Genomic DNA, 17,917 nt, shown 5'->3' on the forward strand with positions numbered 1-17,917 from the left:
ACTTGAAATGATGAGCGAGACCTGTCATTTTCATCAATAGAATGACAGAATGTACAAATGCAGGAAATCACATGATTTTTATAGAATTTATTTGTAAAATGGTGCAGAAAATAAATGTTTAGCATTTACAAGCAAGCAAGAATTCTGGTCATTACAGACCTTTTTAACTGACAATCTCCCTTGACCTGGGGCTCCATGCAAGATCTCACCTTGAGTTGTGACAAATGATCCTGAGAACGGTGAAGAAACACCACAGAACTACAGTGGGGAAACTGGTCAACTGACCTGAAGAGAGCTGGGACCACAGTAACAAAGGTTACTTTTAGTAACACACTACATCATCGTGGATTAAAATCCTGAAGGGCCTAAGCCAGTTACATCACAAAGTATTGATCTGAACTTTTGCTTTTGACCAAATACTTATTTTTATAAAATTCATATAATGTGATTTCCTGAATTTTTATTTTTATATTCTGTCTCAGTTAGTGTACATATGATGAAAATTACAGACCTCTCTTTTTAAGTAGAACAACTTAAACAACCAGCAATTTCTTTTTTGCCCCACTGTAGCTATAAGATTTCAAATGAAAATGTAAATTGTAGACTGTACCTTTACTAAATCAATAATCACATCATAATTTAAATGTTTCATTGAATTATTTCAACAGATATTGATGCTTATGGGGATCACATGCAAAGTCCTCCTCCTAAGAACTGGACTTTCCCCAATCTTAAAGGATCTGCTGCAGCCACAGATGTGTATCTCGGAGTTCAGACAGAAGTTGAGCCATCTGGGCAAGGAACCCCTTCCAGACGGGTGAGTTGTTGCAATCCCAATTTTCAAGAAAATGTTTAGTTACATTTAGGCTGCTTTGTTGTTTCTAAATTGTGTGAAATTCCCATAGAAACGTTTAACTGGTTTGGTTAATTGAAGAACACGAAAGCCTTTAATATTATTTCAACAGCCCTCTCTCCTTCACTAGTCTTTTTTTCTTTGCCTTCTGTCCTCTCAGATCTGACATGCACTGTCCCCCTTCAGGCAGTGGTGTGTGTGTGTGTGTGTGTGTGTGTGTGTGTGTGTGTGTGCGTGCGATGAAAGCCCTTTTCAAGATGTATAATTTATTTTTTTTTAAAGGCCCAGCATGTGGACAGTGTGGTCCTTGATCATTCCTTATGTTCAAGTGCCCTTGTGCTGTAGTCCTCATCGTGGGTCTTAATAAGTGACTGTCCTTATCAAAGAGATGAGTCACAGTATTTTTTTTTTGCTGAAGTCATACAAAGTCAGTCACCCTGCAAAACAAAAGAAGTCAAATTTTTTAGAATTCAGACGCTTTCACTCTTTCACTCCATCTTTCAAAAAAGCCACACACATATCATTGCTCAGATGAATAATGATGTATCGTTGTGCACACACTCATGAAAATGCTCGACTAGAGCTGAGCACCTCTGAATGTCTTCATCGTAGCCTTTCTTACCTGTTTGACCCCAGCCATTTATGGCTGTGTTTATCACAAATATGAAAGGAATTTCATCTGCAGAATGACAGCAAATTAGAAGGTGGTGTGAAAAAATGAGAGAAAGAGAAAAATAGTTCAGAGGGTGAAACAGCACAGCTTTTGCTCATCTTTCAATCTAAATGCTTGTGATTAACTTGCAGTACTTCCTGAGTGTCTGGCTCTTGGGTTGTCATGGAAACCCTGCAAAAGAAAAGCAGTTGACCTGATGGATGATGTTTAGGACCAGCTGCTACCTCTTTTTTCCCCAAAGATGTACTCTGTAAATGACAGCCAGTATTTTGTAAATAAAACGCAGCCTTTACATAGTGATAATGGCAGCTGATTTCTTTTGGACATGAACGGCGTGTCCAGAACACAAATGTACAGTTGCTGGTGATCTTTCTAATTAGAATGGAAGATGAATAGGGATCTTATTATATTTTGAAATATCATTACTTTCATCATAAGCATCTTTGAACCACAAGTCCCAGGTAAAGATAATCAATTACAACCTGGACTAGAATTTGGATCAGATTTGTAAATCAGAAAAATTTCTTAAAAATCTGAATTTATCAATAATCACCTGAATAAATGTTTTTGATTACTTTAATCGTCTGATTGCTTTAATTGTCTTCACCTATAGAGTCTGAAACAGTGCGGAGCCCAAGGACCACGTGAAACAGACCCCAGCAGTCTCTTACCACCTCCACAGATGGGTCTGAGTCGACGAGGGAAAGGCCGAATGCCTGGCGGCTCAGAAATGGGCAAAGATGGAGGTTTGGAGCTTGTTAAGGAGCGGCCAGATGACATCTTGTCTCCAAGTCGACCACAGGTCCTGGAGACTCCGGAGTCTCTGAGCGACTCTCTTTATGACAGCCTCTCCTCATGTGGCAGCCAGGGCTGAACAGAGCAATCAGGGGTTGCCCTCTGGATCAGGGATCAGTTGGGCTTTGTTGGCTGATGGTATTAAAATTGGCTGAGCTGAGGAAGTAAAAGTGGTGTGACATTCAACCGTCTATCATCAGTGGAGAGATGTGCTTGAGAAGATAGGACACTTCCTTACTTTTGGAACTCTGAAGGCCTCCTGGTACATAGACTGTGTGGAAGAAGATAAAGGAGACTCTTTGGAAGGAGATGGGGGCCCTCATGGTGACCCTTTTGATGAATTCCTTTAGCTGTAGCTGTTGTCAATGAACTGCAGCTCAGGGCTATGGGCACAGCTGGAAAATCTCCGGAATCTGTCACTCACTCCTCCTCAGGTCAAAAAATAAACACGCAGACAGACCAAACGACACACACACATTCACACAGACAGAGGCACCACTAGGTGTCTGACTCCAAGGTAGTACTTACACACACACACACACACAAACACACATGGACATAGGTCACAGTTGCAGGAAATCCTCATATCCTTCGAGATAGTGATGCACTTGCCACAGATATAATCAGTTTCATTCTCAGAAGAAAAAAATGCCCTCCTGTTTGTAAATCTCCGAACTAATTAAATTTAGTTTAAAGGCTAATTGCCTGGACAGGGATTAAGTGTAGTCCAGGAATAAATTTGGCTCTATTTATAATTCAATTTACCTGACAATTAAAGTTCATTCTTTTCAGTGACTCCAGGCAACAACGTGTTATTTTAACATTTAAGAGAACTTTTACCCAGAAGAAAATGAACGGCCAGTGATTAACTTTTTTTATTATTTAAGTTAACGGTCATTAACAGTCATTCTGATAATCATAGAATAAATGTATTTAATTAAACAGTAAATTGCATTTATTGTTAAATAGAAATGACTGGTTGATATAAAAAAAATGTTGTGAAGAGAAAAGTCCATGTGACTCCAAAAGTACTTATTTACAAGTCGTTATGCATTCTAAAAAGACCCAAGAATCTTATAATGGTATTTTCAATAGTATATATAATGAATTTTAAGATTTGAAAAAATCAAAATAGTATAGTACATCTAATGCAGAGGTTGATGTAGTTGTAACCAAGTTAATCTCAAATCAGTCACCTGTTTTATATTTTTAATTATAGGGCAATAATTTAAATAAATCAGAGATTATATCACATATTTCAGCTAATCCAATTTCAAGACTGCAGCTAACCCTCCACAAATGCAAATGACTGTTTTTCCATAATGCTAATGTGGAATTTTTGCTGCCTTACAAAGGTGTGTGTACAGAGCACACATCCCCCCCCCTAGAAAAAAAGCAGTATGTTCAGCAACACATCCTGACCATGACAGGCAGTCTGCAGGCAAAGGCCTCCGGTAGCTGATGGCCTCTTCGATCTGTTCTTTTATCTCTCCTGGATCCACTGAAGATGCCAATTCTAGTGGCCACATACCGTAAGCATTAAAAACACAAGAGTCTAAGCAATGATTCATGCACTGACTCAACTCCCACGATTCTTGTTTCTATTTGGCAAGAAGCATGATTGACTGCCATGGCAGTTCTTGCCCACTACAGAACGATGCCAAAAGGAGGTCCAGCAGCATGGATGCTGACAGATTTAACCCTAGACAACATTAATTATGGTGACAGAGGAACCTGGCCCCGACAAAGAGCCAATAGGAGAGTTTGAATAGAGGCACAGAGACGTACAGTTACAGATGGCTGTTCCTAACAGCAGAGCTGATGTTATGTAAAGACTTCCAGACCTTGTTCCAATCTGTACTGAACAGATGCCTTTATGGTACAGAAGTCTTCTTTAGCACTCAACACCCTGACTACAATCTGTGATTTTTCCACTGCAGAAAAATATGATCAGATATACCTACATCCATGTGCTTCCAGTGGCTCTTCTTTTGATTAACTTTGAGTATTGAAAAAGGAAAAAAAATAACGATGAATTATACAATTTCACGGCACGTTCTCTTTTAACCCTCTGATTCAGCACTGATTTTAAGATTATTGTGTTAAAATGGATGACTGGGATTCCATTGCTGACTGGGATCTTCTGTGAGAAACCCATCAATTTTTCCTAAAACCAGTGTCTTCCAATGTATCCTACAACCCCATTTGCCAACCTATCCAGAAGTGTTAGATGGAAGGCAGGAGATATAACATGCATCAATTTTACATAGACTCTACATCAATTTTCAATTCAGCAGATCAGACACTCCAAAGACCTTGTGAAAGATGTCCTTCTACACATTTATGCCAAAATAAAAGATACAATAAAGCCAGTGGTAGCTTTTTAATTCTGTATTGTAATTCCCCATTAGCCCTTTGGTCCTCAGACATCTCTGTGTTTGTGTAGACCATGAGAAAATGTATTTTGGTAGCTCACAAGGCTTCTGTAGTAACATGGGTTACCACCTCATCCACACAAGGGGAACGTTTTCCCAACTAGATCCTAGTTTCCATCGTAAACTGTTCTTTAAACTAAAATGTTCTACACATATCTTCTCTAGCCTTCAGGCACTGTTGTTAGACTTCATGAGCTTGTGTTTTTGACAAGATAAATTCCTGCAGACCTTTCTGATGCCCATGTGATGAGTATTTTTACCGTGTCACCATGATAGCACTGCCCGGACCGAGTGGTGTATCATTTCTAGACGTACCCCTATCTGTTCTTATTTTGTACTTGTGGCTTTTCTCACCGCATTGTTCCGTTGCAGTTCTCTATGGATTTTAAAATATTTATTTACTTATTTATTTTTGTCCTGAATTATACTAGGATAAACCGGTTTTATTGTTACTGCTGTTATTATTGATGTTGTTATTGCTGTTTTTATTCTCATTGTCATTTTGTACTCCTCACTTATTTCCAATGTCATTCTAACGAATGTTTTTTTTTTTCTTGTGTGAGTTCTGTTTTCTTTTTTATGTATAGCTCTGACCAGAATATTTTCATTTGGATTTATTTTACCTTGTAAATAGTATTCCAAGGTGCTATGTACATAGCATTCCCACCAGAACTCACAAGAAGCCATAAACTGTGTATTTTAACCAAGAGGGGAAGACAGTGATTTAAAAGCAAATTGTTAATTTATGGCTCAACAGAAATCAAGAAACCAAGAAATAAAACCTTTCTCTCAAATGTGTAGTGCCTGGAATCACTCCACTCAACAAAGAGAATAAAAGAAAAGGACAGACAGTGAATGATGTTTGCACCATAACTAGTACACAGCCTCAGTTTGATGAAACCAATTTTATGGAAAATGCTGTTATGCCCTGGCAAAAGTTTATTACTGGGTGTTGTCCCTTAGGCTGGTAAAAGTTGTGTTCTAGAAGAACATGATTGGCTTATCTGGTCCCACACTAAATGGTACCATACTTTTGTTCATTTTGTTCCTTATGGTTTCCAGTAATTTCACTGAATTCAAGGAGCATTTCGGAGCAACTATTAGTCTAAACGTCTTATCAGCATTGTGGTGAAGCATGTTCACTCTCCTTCCCACCAGATATTAACATGCCATCCCTTGAGGTACTTAATGAAATGAACATACTGAGCCCAATTATAAGCATATAAAGTATATTTAATAGACCATAGTAGCGATAAACGTGTTAAGTGTTTTAATGTACTTTTTTAATACTTAGATTTAGCCCCTCACAGTGTTTTAACACTATACTGTTCATTTTTACCCACAGATTTCAGGAAAACACTGATTTAGGTTTGGATTATTGGAAAAATGTACACGTCACGAGTACAAAATGAATAAGGACAATTAACGTTGGTCACGTTGTAGACTAACTGCGCTGCATATTAACCACGCACCGGCTTTCTGTGTTGGCCCACGCAGGCGCCGCCGTCGTGCTGCTGTTTTATTAATCATCACTCTCGCCGGTGCGCGCGCCCGCGCGCTCACCCGGGAGTTCCACGCGCGTTCACGACACCTCGGAGGCGCCCGCGCGCTCACCCGGGAGTTCCACGCGCGCTCACCCGGGAGTTCCACGCGCGTTCACGACACCTCGGAGGCGCCCGCGCGCTCACCCGGGAGTTCCACGCGCGCTCACCCGGGAGTTCCACGCGCGTTCACGACACCTCGGAGGCGCCCGCGCGCTCACCCGGGAGTTCCACGCGCGTTCACGACACCTCGGAGGCGCCCGCGCGCTCACCCGGGAGTTCCACGCGCGTTCACGACACCTCGGAGGCGCCACGCCGCGCCGCGCCATGCATCATAACGGACAGAGGAAGTTGCGCTGAGCGGAGTTGGGGACGCGCCTTGGATGGAGTGTTGCGGGGACGATGCGCCCGTTCCTCGTCCTCGCGTCTCTGTACGGGTGCGTGCTGAGCTCAGGTAAAGTGCGCGTTTCCGAACTTTGGTTAAAGGTGAACCTCTTTTTAAAAATGTTAAATATAAAATTTGTATAAATAATACTGAACCGAGTTTATTGTCGGCACATTTTGTCCTTTATCTGTCCATGCTGTTCTACTTTTACGGTGAGATGTGACACATACGGTCAATGTCACCATGTGTCACTATGCCCTTTAAGTTCACGTCCACGGGGGCGAGAAAAGATCAGCCGATGGTTTATTACCCACCTATATGCTGTGGTACATATGAGCAGGTCAGCAGAAAAAAAAACAGGCTATTTCTTTTACAGCCTGGCCTGGCACGTATGTAATAAATGGCATATTACACACAGAGAAATGGAAGTACCGTGGGGTAGAAATAACGTACCTATCCTCGCAGGTACCTTTTTGCACCCTTTAAGGCACAATTGTGTGCCTGTCATGACTGGAATTTAAAATTCTATGTACATATAAGTATGATGTAGTGGTCTGCAAAGGGAGCTGGGGGTTAAAGACCTTGCGTAAGGTGGGCTCGAACCGGCAACCTCCCAGTCACAGGCACAGAGTTATACGCTGATCTATACGCTGCTGTGTCGGTCTGTCCAACTGTGATTTTCTTTTTCTGCCTTTGATGTATTTTCGTGCACGTTCCTTTGTGAAAATTTTACATGAAAATCAGGCACTTTAGAAAAAAATTGTCATATTCACTAGTCATTCTATCTATATAGTGCAGCTGAAATGTACCAATTTACAAGCATTTATGTTGGAGGATAATGATGTCACAACCAACGCAACGCAGCACAGTTATAATTCATCTTGTTTAATTAATGAAAGCATTATTTCACTGTGGTTGAGTATTGGCAGCTACTTCACTGTATGAAGTTGCTGTTTGTGTGTCGGAACGTTACAGTGTGATTCACTACAAAGATCCAGACCTGATGAGCCACAAAGTGACTAATGTTGATCATCGTATTGTACATAAATGTGGGGGGTGTGCTTATTTGTTGGGTATGTGCTGGAAATAGGAGAAAACGTTGTGTGTGAAGATCTGAGGGATCAGGCCATCTCCAAAACAGCAGATCTTTTGGGGTGTTCCAGGTATGCAGTGGATAGTACCTCTCAAAATTGGAGGACAACCGGTGAGCTGGCAACTGGGTCACAGGCACCCGGTGAAAGCAGGTCCATCTGGTCTGATCTGACAGAGGCACAAATTGCTGAAAGCCTCATTGTTGGCCATGACGGAGAGGCGTCAGAACACGGAGCGCACCGGCAGACTGGTCAGAGCGTGCTGACCCTCGCCCACGGCGGCCACGGTGCAGTCGACGCGTTGTGCCACCTGCTGCGGACCATACGCACCTCTTCGTGGTGACAGTGGCTTCTTTTCACAACAAAATAGTTCCATGATGGTCAGAGGAACATCACACAGTGAAGTCTCGGTGCCAGTGACGGGACACCTTCCAAGGTCTTGTGGTGTCCGTGCCGGAGTAGTTCAGATCTGTTTAGGTGGCACGTGAGGAACAACAATATTAGCCGAGTGGTTTTAATGTTGCTTTTCCGCACGATTTCATGGACAAGTTCACCCTATCTCTAACATGACAGACTTTCAGTAATCTTCCAATCACGGCCCGTTAGGGGTGGGGTACCGCCTGTGCCCGTAAGAACAGCGTCCATGCCAAGGCTCAGGAAATTAAAAATGATCTGAGGCAATACGAAAGCAAAGTCACGTGGCCTCAACGTCGCTTTAATAAACCGGAGAGGGTGTCAGACACGAATGATTAGTGGCGAAAAGCATTTCACCTCATCTACTTTACCGGTCATAAAGCGAGATCGTTGTGTTTTTTCTCTTCTCCATATTTCAGTCTGGCCCCTACAGATGCAGTGTTACCACTGCGAGGAGACCCTGCTGAACAACGACTGCTCAGCACCCAAGTTCATTGTCAACTGCACGGCCAACATCCAAACCGGCTGTCAGAAAGAGGTGATGGTGGGGGCAAACGGTGAGCGGTGGTGATCAGCCATTCGTAATGTCATCTAGATGAAATCGGAATTAACCAGACGCACACTCTCTTAAACGCTGCTGGCCTCCGGAGGGAAGCTCTGGCTTTCAGGTTGATCAAACTCTCAGGAATTTTGGTGGCGCTCATAATTCACTGCCAATTAATAACATAATGAGCTATTGAATTACAGCAATTATAAAGCAATCTAGTCAGTGGGTGAGTTGGTTTCTACTCTGCTTGTCGCAGTGATATAATTTAATCCAATTAAACAAAATGAGATGCCCCCCCCCCCCCCCAACTCTCAGGCCTGATGTATATTTAGATTCTCGCCTCTTTTTCTCTCCGCCAGGGGTCTCGTATCGTAAGGCCTGTGCGTCCTACACCACATGTCTGATCGTGTCGGCGGGGTACCAGTCCTTCTGCTCCCCGGGGCGTGTGGGTTCTGTCTGCATCAGCTGCTGCAACACGCCTCTCTGCAACGGCCCGCGCCCCCCCCACGCCAACCGTGCACCTCGCCAACGCCCACTCCGTCCCACGCACCTCCTGCTCCTCACAGCTACTACAGGAGTTCTGCCCTCCATCCTGCTGTGATGCCCACAGAGAGCCAAGCGAGAGGAAGAAACGGAGCTTTACTTTCCATAGCATGATCCTTCAAAACTGATTCTGTTGGGCCGAAAGTCATCTGTTCGTTTTTTTCCTTTCAGCCCTGGCCTGGAGCCCTTAAAAAGTCAAGGTTGCTCAGTAGACCGTCTAGGAGCACGATTGGTTTGTGGGTTGTGAAGAGCGCTGGTTTGGACACGTTGTCATTGTCGCTTATGTCTGCAGCTGAGAGAACCATTCCGTCACCCCCACCAGAACCACTCGAGATTCATGAGCTGGAAAAAATGATTGGTAGAGGAGCCATGTGCTAGACCTCCACTGTCTGGACTCATACAGAAGAAATGTAAAAGTAAATTGGAAAAGTGCTTTCAGTGGTGGGTGAGGCTGTGAGCTCGGTGTTCCTTCTCTATTTACTCCCTTAGGGCCTAACTTCAGTCATAATGTTGCTTGAAACTCGTCAGTTTAATTGATTTTTGGGTGGGAGGAGAACCTGATGGGGGACTGTTTTTGTGTCCATTATTTGCTTGTGTGACGGTTACTTTAAGGAACAAAATAATGAAAAACGTGTTTTGCCGTAGGCTGACAATGTATTATCAACATCATTTCTTTTGCAACAGTGCATTGTGAAATAAAACCATATATATTAGTTTTGCACGCTTGTGACCAATCGTAATCATAGCACACCATGAGTAATCCTTCCTCCACACTTCGTGTTGAACCCGCACCGCTGCACGTTCCTATTTTACTACCCACGTTGGCCGTTTTTAATACGTCATTTGGCAACTTGGCTTTGTTGTTTTTCGGGATGAGTAACGTTTTGGGATTTTTTTTTCTCCGTTCTTTTTGTTCCCAGACCTGATTCACCCTTTATGACTGAGGATCCTCGACGCACATTCTGTGCAGCACTGTACTGCCCCCCACTGGTCCCCGGCAGTATTACAAAAGGCCTGTGTTGCAATACAGAGGTCCAGACAAGGGGACCTATAATTTACTGCATTCCCAGCATCCTTTAGTTCCCCTTGTAACAGACTGCACAAGGTATTCTGTAACATTCCCAACCACAGGGAGTAAAAATGCCAGTTTCAAGGGATGCTGGGTATGAATTATCAGTCATTTTTTTCAGCATTTGAGTCAGAGCTCAATTTCACACTGCAGCTCCCCTCCGGCATGACCGGCACCTTTAACTAGATGGCATTAGTATGATTTGTGCTGCCGCTCCAGTTGACAGTGTTACTAACTGTTAATGTTACTAACTGATAATAACATGGTCTGGTCAAGTCAGAATACTGTTTTACAAAGACTAGTGTAAAGCTACAGCTAATTCTAAGATAGAATAGGAACGCTGGGTGTGGATAACAGAAGACTTGCATTTTCTATTGAAAGAAGATCTAGATCAGGCACTTATTTTGATTGTCACTTTTTTTTTTTATCCTTCTCAGGCTTTCTGGTATTAAGGCAGATGGATTCATAAGCCTAAAAATCCATTATTAAATCTATTAGGGGTGTGTTATAACCCCCCACCCCCCCATTGGTTTTGACAGCTGAGGTAGTACAACACAGTATAACTTTAACCAGACCGAGGCTTGGCTCAGACGTCTTTGTGCATCCAGAATATGGGCATTCCTTTAGCATCTCTGTATGGAGTCTCAAGAAGCGTCTGAGCCACAGGAGACCACGATGATGTCTGGGGGGAGGTAGCATTAGAAAGAGGAGGGAAAAGTGGGACAGAAGGAGGTGGTGGTGGTGGTGGTGGTGGAGGAGGAGGGACAGAGGGACATAAGGCAGGAGATGCTGGTGGAGGAACTATTGCAGTAATTTGCTCTTCTTGCTTCATTGGCGTCGGCCTGCAGAACTTGTACAGCACCTCGGTGGGCATGATGGACGCCAGGGTGCCCACATTTTGAACCGGTGCTGACAGGACGAAGCCCAGATGGGCATAGAAGTGCTGCTTGTCGTGGGTGGTGAGGCAGAGTCGTGTGTAACCCCTCTTGCGGGCGTAGGCCTCCACCCCTTCCATTAGGACGCGCCCGTATCCCTTTCCTCGCTCGGTGCTGAGCACCACCACCGACTCCACAAACAGACTCCGGCTCCCTAACACGCGCGAGACACGAGCGTGGCCCAGGACCGAGTCCTCCACACCCGGCCGGCGCAGCAGCAGCAGCAGACACGCCGGGAGGCCCGCGCAGGACTGGCGCAGAGAATGGAGGCGGGCGCCGGGACTGCGGCTCCACTGGGCGTTCAGAAGATCCGCGCACCGGTCGGTCAGCTCCCAGCGCTCGTGCAGGGGGACCACGCACAACTCCCCGTCACACCTGGTGGACACAGTACACACACACAGAATAACGCTCACGTCCTCTCCTTCCGGTGTGGTCTCCAGAGCTACAGACCAACACCAATCACAACAAGTAAAAAGGTAATGAGGGTGGTAGTAGCCTAGTGGGTAACCAGAAGACCCAGGTTCAAATCCCACCTACTACCATGGTGCCCCTGAGCAAGACACTTAACCCTGAGTGTCTCCAGGGGGGGACTACTGTCCCTGTAACTACTGGTCGTAAGTTGCTCTGGATAAGGGCGTCTGCGAAATGCTGTAAATGTATGAAATTAAAAATGTCTCTGTGGCTCTTATTTTGGCTTTAACGTGGAGGGCTGGTGACCCCGTACGCGCCCGGCAGAAAGCCGCGACTCCCGCCCCGTGGAGATACGTACATGGTCCTGCCGCACGGAGCGTCCGCTGCTGCTACCACGCGGCTCGTTCTCAACCCACGAAGCCTCGCGTCCGGCGTGCAACGTGCGTGGAAACGATGGCGGCAGCTGCCACGCTTTCCGCGGCCGCCCTAACGCCTTCCATTCGCGGCGCAAGAAAAGGGGCGAGAGGAAGCTTTTCTAGAAAAACCACCACGCCACCTGGCGGACGGAGGACTGAACAATCAGAGCCTATTTACCGGTTACACACGAACAGAAAGCGACCTCTCGCTGTTACTGTTTATACAACGTTTGCGAAATTACACTTTAGACTTAGTAATTCTTTTTTGTAATATATTATTCAGATTTTGGTCTTGTTGCTAAGCAACGTCCATCGGTGGGCAGGAAGGAGGTTATAATGACACACACCAAGACACTATTACATAACTTATTGTGGTCCGGGCTTACAAAAGCTTTGCAAATTCAGACATTTTAATACCCCATTCTCAAAATATGGCTTCTATGATCAACCTTGAAAATACGCATCAGACAACATTCTCTTGATTTACAGTGTTTATTGTAACAAATTTTAATTCTTACATTAATTTAGCAGAATTACATCAGCAGTCCCCGGAAAAAAGCAAAAAAATAAAATAATAAATTTCACAGTATAAGATATGCATTCTGAAAGTTAGTCTACTGCAAATTAGTCACTTATTACTTATCGTTTGGTAAACTTGTACTTGGCACTAGGAAATAAAGCCTTACGATGCAAGAGGGAAAAAAAAAAAAAAAACTTCTTTCTATGACCCCTTAACAAATGTATTTTATATCCTGTGTTTGAGCATAAATACAAATGCTTGAAAATATAATGGCATTAGACTTAGAAATAGGGGAGCAAAGATATTAAGTAGAAGTGAAGAGAACTAAAACCAATATTCCTGGAATGCATTAATTCACATTAGAATGGTCAAAAAAATAAAAATTTTTCTTTTTAAAATTAAGAAAAATCTGTGCTACTGTGTGGGTTTACATTGAATTCTTACACTTCTTTGATGTCTGCAGATTCAAAAGCATGTAGGGTAAAACAGGAGGAAAGTCATTGTTCTCCATTCTGTATTTCTAGATTTAGAATAACTAAAAGGAGATATTTAAGCACAGAGCAAAATAAAAAAGGTCTGGTAAAATTACACTTTCTCTAGCACAAAAACGGCACCATGGAAATTGTCACAGTAACCACAAAAAGTGGTAAATCTGTAAATTAGACAATTTATGAAGGAAATCGATTTATGGCATTTCTTAAAAAAAAAAAATAAAAATCATCTTGTTGGGTTAAGCTCTGCACAAATCCAAGTGCAAGCTGTTGTGAGCATAGAAGATTAACATACATATTAAATAAATAAATTCTCAGCCAAAAAAAAAAAAAAAAAAAGATGACAACATATATCTTAAGGAAGGATAATTGTTGTAAATATTTGTTTAAAGATGGCCATAGAAAACGAAGTAGTAGGAAACATTAAATGGTAAATATGAACTTATTCTTCAGAATTTGCGAAAGCAGCTAATCTACTTGGCTATTTCTACTGAAGTTGTTTAAGAGTTCAGGTGGATAATAGGCAATGGTCCAAAGATTTATCAGTTCAAGTCATGGATTTGCATTCAATCTGTTTATGATATTTACAATGGCAAAGAGGATCAATGAGCCTCCATCGTTTAAGAAATAATCCTTTCCCCAATCAAATTATAAGCAAATCCAGTTTTTGAGGCATTGACTTGATACTAAGAACTCAATAAAAAGAGGGGAGGGGCGGGTCTTAACAGCTTGTCTGAAGTACAACACCATTCCTTCAAAATAACTTTTAAATCCTGCAACACAGGGACCTTCACACTATTACGCCTGATCTCAAAGATAAACTTTTCAAATTACAAATGGAAGAAAAAATAAAATAAAATCAAAATCTAGATTTTAATGAAGCAGTTTAAGTGATTGCACCAGACACAAGCCTGATGAGACACATCAGATGTTTATTCATTGTGCTTTTAAGTTGCTTTACTTCTTCTCTTTCTTCTTGTCCTGCAACAAAGCAAAAAATAAATTAAATAAAATTAAAAAAATAGAATTAGCAAGTTTGATTAATTTAGTCACCAACAGACCTTTTCATTCATTGCCAGAATCACCATTAGCTTCCTGAAGATGGTCACAAAGTCAAGGAAGAGATCAACACAGTGCCTGTGGAAACCAGATGCAGTTATATACAGAAACAAAAAACAGAACAGGGACATTTTAGGGACATTTTATGCAGGGACATTATATGCAAATCATGGAAACATGGTGACCACTGAATGTAGGTGTTCAAAAACAGAACATTTTCAGATTTATTTAAGTCATTTAGCAAAACTGTATCTGCATGAGAACCAAAAAACGTAATCATTACATACAAATGGTCGCCAGGTGCAGACATCGCTTCCTCTATTCTCACTGTGCATATACAAAAAATATCTTCTGGGGATGAATAATTATCTTTGCTTACCAAATGTAATCCTTGTCGCCCATCTCAGCTTTCTCAATGATGAGTTGAGTGTCAAACAACACAAATGCACACATGAGTGCCAGGCCAAGGTACAAGTGAGCCTGTGAAGACAAGGGCACACCACAGTTTAAAACTGGACTTTAATTTAAAAGCACGTCCTTGGTTGTGATTCTTTCTAGGCAATAAAGAGTACATAGTTGATAAGTAGCCCTTAAGAGTACATAGTTGATAAGCATAATCATATTCTACAAAGGTACCTCAGCCACACCCACACCAGGGGAATAATAATAATACTGTAGCGTCATTAAGGAGACATCCAGGATCAGTCTCCATCTAAATATTTTGGATTGCTCTCATACCTTGAAGAGCAGAAGGGAACCAAAGAACATGTTGAGGACAGACACCAACAGCAAAATGGACAGTCCAGACATCAGAGTACCTGCAGGAAAGATATAATAAATGACTAAGTGTAAGCTGAAGTAATGGGAGCACAGGACAGCTACTTCCACGTTGGACTGGATTCATGAGTGGATTGGTGATGCTATTGGGGCTATATTAAAATGTCCAGGTGCTCACCTCCCAAAAAGAGGTAACTCCTGCGCTGGGCATACAAAGCGCTGAGAGTGAAGCAGATGAAGATGACTGAGGTTCCCAGGAAAGCAGTCATGATGATACTGCAGACAAAATAAACTCAGAATGAATTGAAATTATACAGAACACAGAAAAGAAAAGCAGAAGGAAACTAATTGACCAACTGTTAACTGTAAAACTACAGAAGCAAACATCAAGGGTGCTGCTTAAAGCTGTAAATAAGAAGAATGTTAGATTTAAAATGGCAAACCTAAACAAAGTAGAATATTGTTTGGAAGACACTACAGAGCAGGCGACTGCTTGATCACAGTGGTAAGTTTACCATAAACACCCACACCCAACAGAATGTCACTGCCTTACCTTGGGTTAATAGTGATGACATAGTCCATGGTAGGGCCCAGTCCAACACCTGGGATGATTTTAATATTTAACACACATAATAGTAATTGTAAAACTAAGCAAGCACAAGGGTGTAGTCTACACCACTGGTGCCCGTATCAACCGAGACAGCGTCCCTTCTTAAAGGGAGCTGGGGAAAACTGTGTTTCAATCAGACCTGTGAAGAAGGCAAAGCCAGCCAGTATAGCCAGTCTCTTTTGCTCAGTTTGGGGTGTGTGTGGAGTCATCGCCAGCCACCCCATCAAAGCCAGGGATCCAAGCATAGACAGCAAACCGGCCTGAAAATGAAGGGAAATTGCTATTTATGAATATCCTACCACACACTGTTGTGTTTTCAAGAAACTGCAACAAAACTGTTCATAATTTGAGAAATTGCTTAAAATTCAGAAACCTATGTGCAATATGAGACTCAAATTGTTGCCCCAGTCTTAAGTGATGCCTGGACTCCACCAGTCATGTTACCTGAAGGAACCTGGTGACCACATGGACGTAAGCTCCTGCAGCCGCCACAAACATGCACACAGCGAGGCTGGAGTACACATTTTTAAGGTGCTGCTGAGTAGAGCGTGAGCTGTGAGAAAGAGAGAAAGTCCAGTTAAACAGAGAACAGAGGCTGCAGAACCAGCATGATCATCACAGTATGCAGGCATAATCATGCCTACATGCAGCCACAACAGAAGCAACTGAACTAGTCACATTGCTAAAGTCAATTCATGCATATATTTCGTTAAGCAGATTTATAAAAAAAAAAAATTTAAAAAAACTTACATTTGAGAGAATTTGAAAAGGGCATCAAAGTTGATGTTGCGGTCAAAGACATTCATTTTTTTTCTCTTGTGTGATCTGGAGGACAATATATGCTATCTGGCAAAAAGGAAAAAAAAACATCTTAAATATGACAAAAGCTGTTTTATTAATTTACACACTACAACTACAGATGATTCTATTTTTACTATAATTTATCTTGATGACTGCAAATAATGAGACACCAAAACTTCAAAAGATGCATTACAGATCTGCCATTAGACTTATTCTTTTATAAAAAAGGACCTCGATACAGCTGAACTCTGAAACGATGATGATGATCGATCCAGGCAAAAGATCAACATATTCTAGCAGCTGCCAACAAGACGTCGGTGCCAGATTTCCCAGACATATAAAACTGTTCCCAGCAAGTACGGCGGATGGGCTCACCGGCACACAAGTCCTGGATCCCACAGCTACCGGAAGTTAAAGTGGTTTAATTATTATTTATAGCTGGCGTCAGGCGACTCAAACGCAACTTGCAGCCCACCAGCACTCAAACCCGCAACTCGACACGACACGTGTCGGTACAGAAATATCTCCCGGCCAATAACCGGTGGGACGGCGTGAAGGCGAAAATAGTTACCTGCCGGCCACTTCCCGAAACGCAGAGGAACATTAAAAAAATGCAACCGAGACACCCTTATCCACGGCGGTATCAACGTACTAATAAAAATCCTACAAACGTGTGAGATTTCTAGTCGAACAGGAAACGCGCACCATAAAAAAAAGGAGTGACCGCGCTGGACATTAACGAAGACACGAAAAAAAAGTACAAAACGCGAACAGGAACCGAGGGCAAACGCGAAAGCGGCCAATTGTGAAAATGCTGCAATAAGGACACGTTTGCCGCAAACAACTCGTTTACAGAGAAGAACGCCCGACGGGACGTTCACGCCGCTGGAGAACCAGGCCCCGACGTTATCTAATCCCCATGCTAGCGCTGCACGGCCAGCTAAACGGCAGGCGCACGTAGTCCAGCACGAATAAGCACGCACGGCGGGCGTGTGGAAATATAGCCGCTGTCGTATTTAATTACCTTCCATTCCTGCTCGCCGAGCTGGACTGGCTGACGACAATTTTAAACACCCGCTAAGGCTAAAGCTAAACACACGCTAGCTAAAAACAGAGAGGCGAACGCGGACATGTCGGTGTTTAGCGTTCCGCTCCTGAACGGCAGACGCGCAAGGACATGTTTACCAAATATCTGTTCGTGTTTGTAGTGTAGGGAGAGGTTTCCTTACGATGTTAATCCGCTTTCGTTTCGTTAGCCTTTCGCAGCCCCTCGCCGTCTTCTTCTCCCCGATTCTGACACGTATGTACGTCCTGATGTCATAGCACCGCACACGCCTACCGATGTTGCCAAGTCCGTCTGTTCTAAGTCACGGAATCGCATGAAGAAGAAATACCATTGAGAAGGAAGTAGGTGCGTGTTTGTGCTGCGTGATCTGGCAACACTTGCACTTCGCAGCCCGCAATCGTACTGCAACAGTTGCATAGGTCGCATTACATTGTGTAATTTATGCTAACTCATTATTAGTCAACGTTAGATAGAGAGCAAGGCTT

The 17,917-nt window shown here is 42.9% G+C and overlaps 4 protein-coding genes across 9 annotated transcripts in view; 2 read left to right on the plus strand and 2 right to left on the minus strand.

Moving 5' to 3' along the window:
* Positions 1-5,550, plus strand: part of LOC114801000 (nck-associated protein 5-like) — a 52,066-nt gene extending 46,516 nt beyond the window's left edge. For all 5 annotated transcript variants that reach the window (XM_028998944.1, XM_028998943.1, XM_028998947.1 and 2 more), the window contains 2 exons: positions 669-817; positions 2,140-5,550. In XM_028998944.1, coding sequence (XP_028854777.1) covers positions 669-817; positions 2,140-2,400 — 410 coding nt within the window. In that variant the 3' untranslated portion in view covers positions 2,401-5,550. The remainder of the gene's footprint in view (positions 1-668; positions 818-2,139) is intronic.
* Positions 5,551-6,407: 857 nt separating this feature from the next.
* On the plus strand, positions 6,408-9,996 carry LOC114800677 (ly6/PLAUR domain-containing protein 1-like). Its single transcript, XM_028998341.1, has 3 exons — positions 6,408-6,751; positions 8,607-8,744; positions 9,094-9,996. Exons 1-3 carry the CDS (start codon positions 6,700-6,702, stop codon positions 9,333-9,335), a joined length of 432 nt encoding a protein of 143 aa, XP_028854174.1. The 5' UTR covers positions 6,408-6,699; the 3' UTR covers positions 9,336-9,996.
* Positions 9,997-10,761: 765 nt separating this feature from the next.
* naa80 (N-alpha-acetyltransferase 80, NatH catalytic subunit) lies at positions 10,762-12,213 on the minus strand. The gene is made up of 2 exons (XM_028998340.1): positions 12,051-12,213; positions 10,762-11,656 (listed from the first exon to the last, which is right to left on the minus strand). Coding segments are annotated over exons 1-2 (726 nt in total). The 5' UTR covers positions 12,053-12,213; the 3' UTR covers positions 10,762-10,932.
* A 371-nt stretch (positions 12,214-12,584) lies between these two features.
* tegt (testis enhanced gene transcript (BAX inhibitor 1)) lies at positions 12,585-17,743 on the minus strand. 2 transcript variants are annotated; one of them, XM_028998299.1, is made up of 10 exons: positions 17,596-17,743; positions 16,316-16,411; positions 16,010-16,118; positions 15,705-15,825; positions 15,509-15,557; positions 15,134-15,231; positions 14,917-14,996; positions 14,558-14,658; positions 14,181-14,256; positions 12,585-14,100 (listed from the first exon to the last, which is right to left on the minus strand). In XM_028998299.1, the coding sequence occupies exons 2-10, from the start codon at positions 16,369-16,371 to the stop codon at positions 14,077-14,079; spliced, it is 714 nt and encodes a 237-aa protein (XP_028854132.1). In that variant the 5' UTR covers positions 16,372-16,411; positions 17,596-17,743; the 3' UTR covers positions 12,585-14,076. The 2 variants fall into 2 exon arrangements, with proteins under 2 accessions (XP_028854132.1, XP_028854133.1); XM_028998300.1 differs by having other exon boundaries at positions 16,316-16,407; positions 17,596-17,675.
* Between the last annotated feature and the right edge of the window lie 174 nt (positions 17,744-17,917).

This window comes from Denticeps clupeoides, chromosome 12 (assembly GCF_900700375.1).
Source record: "Denticeps clupeoides chromosome 12, fDenClu1.1, whole genome shotgun sequence".
Lineage (NCBI taxonomy): Eukaryota > Metazoa > Chordata > Actinopteri > Clupeiformes > Denticipitidae > Denticeps > Denticeps clupeoides.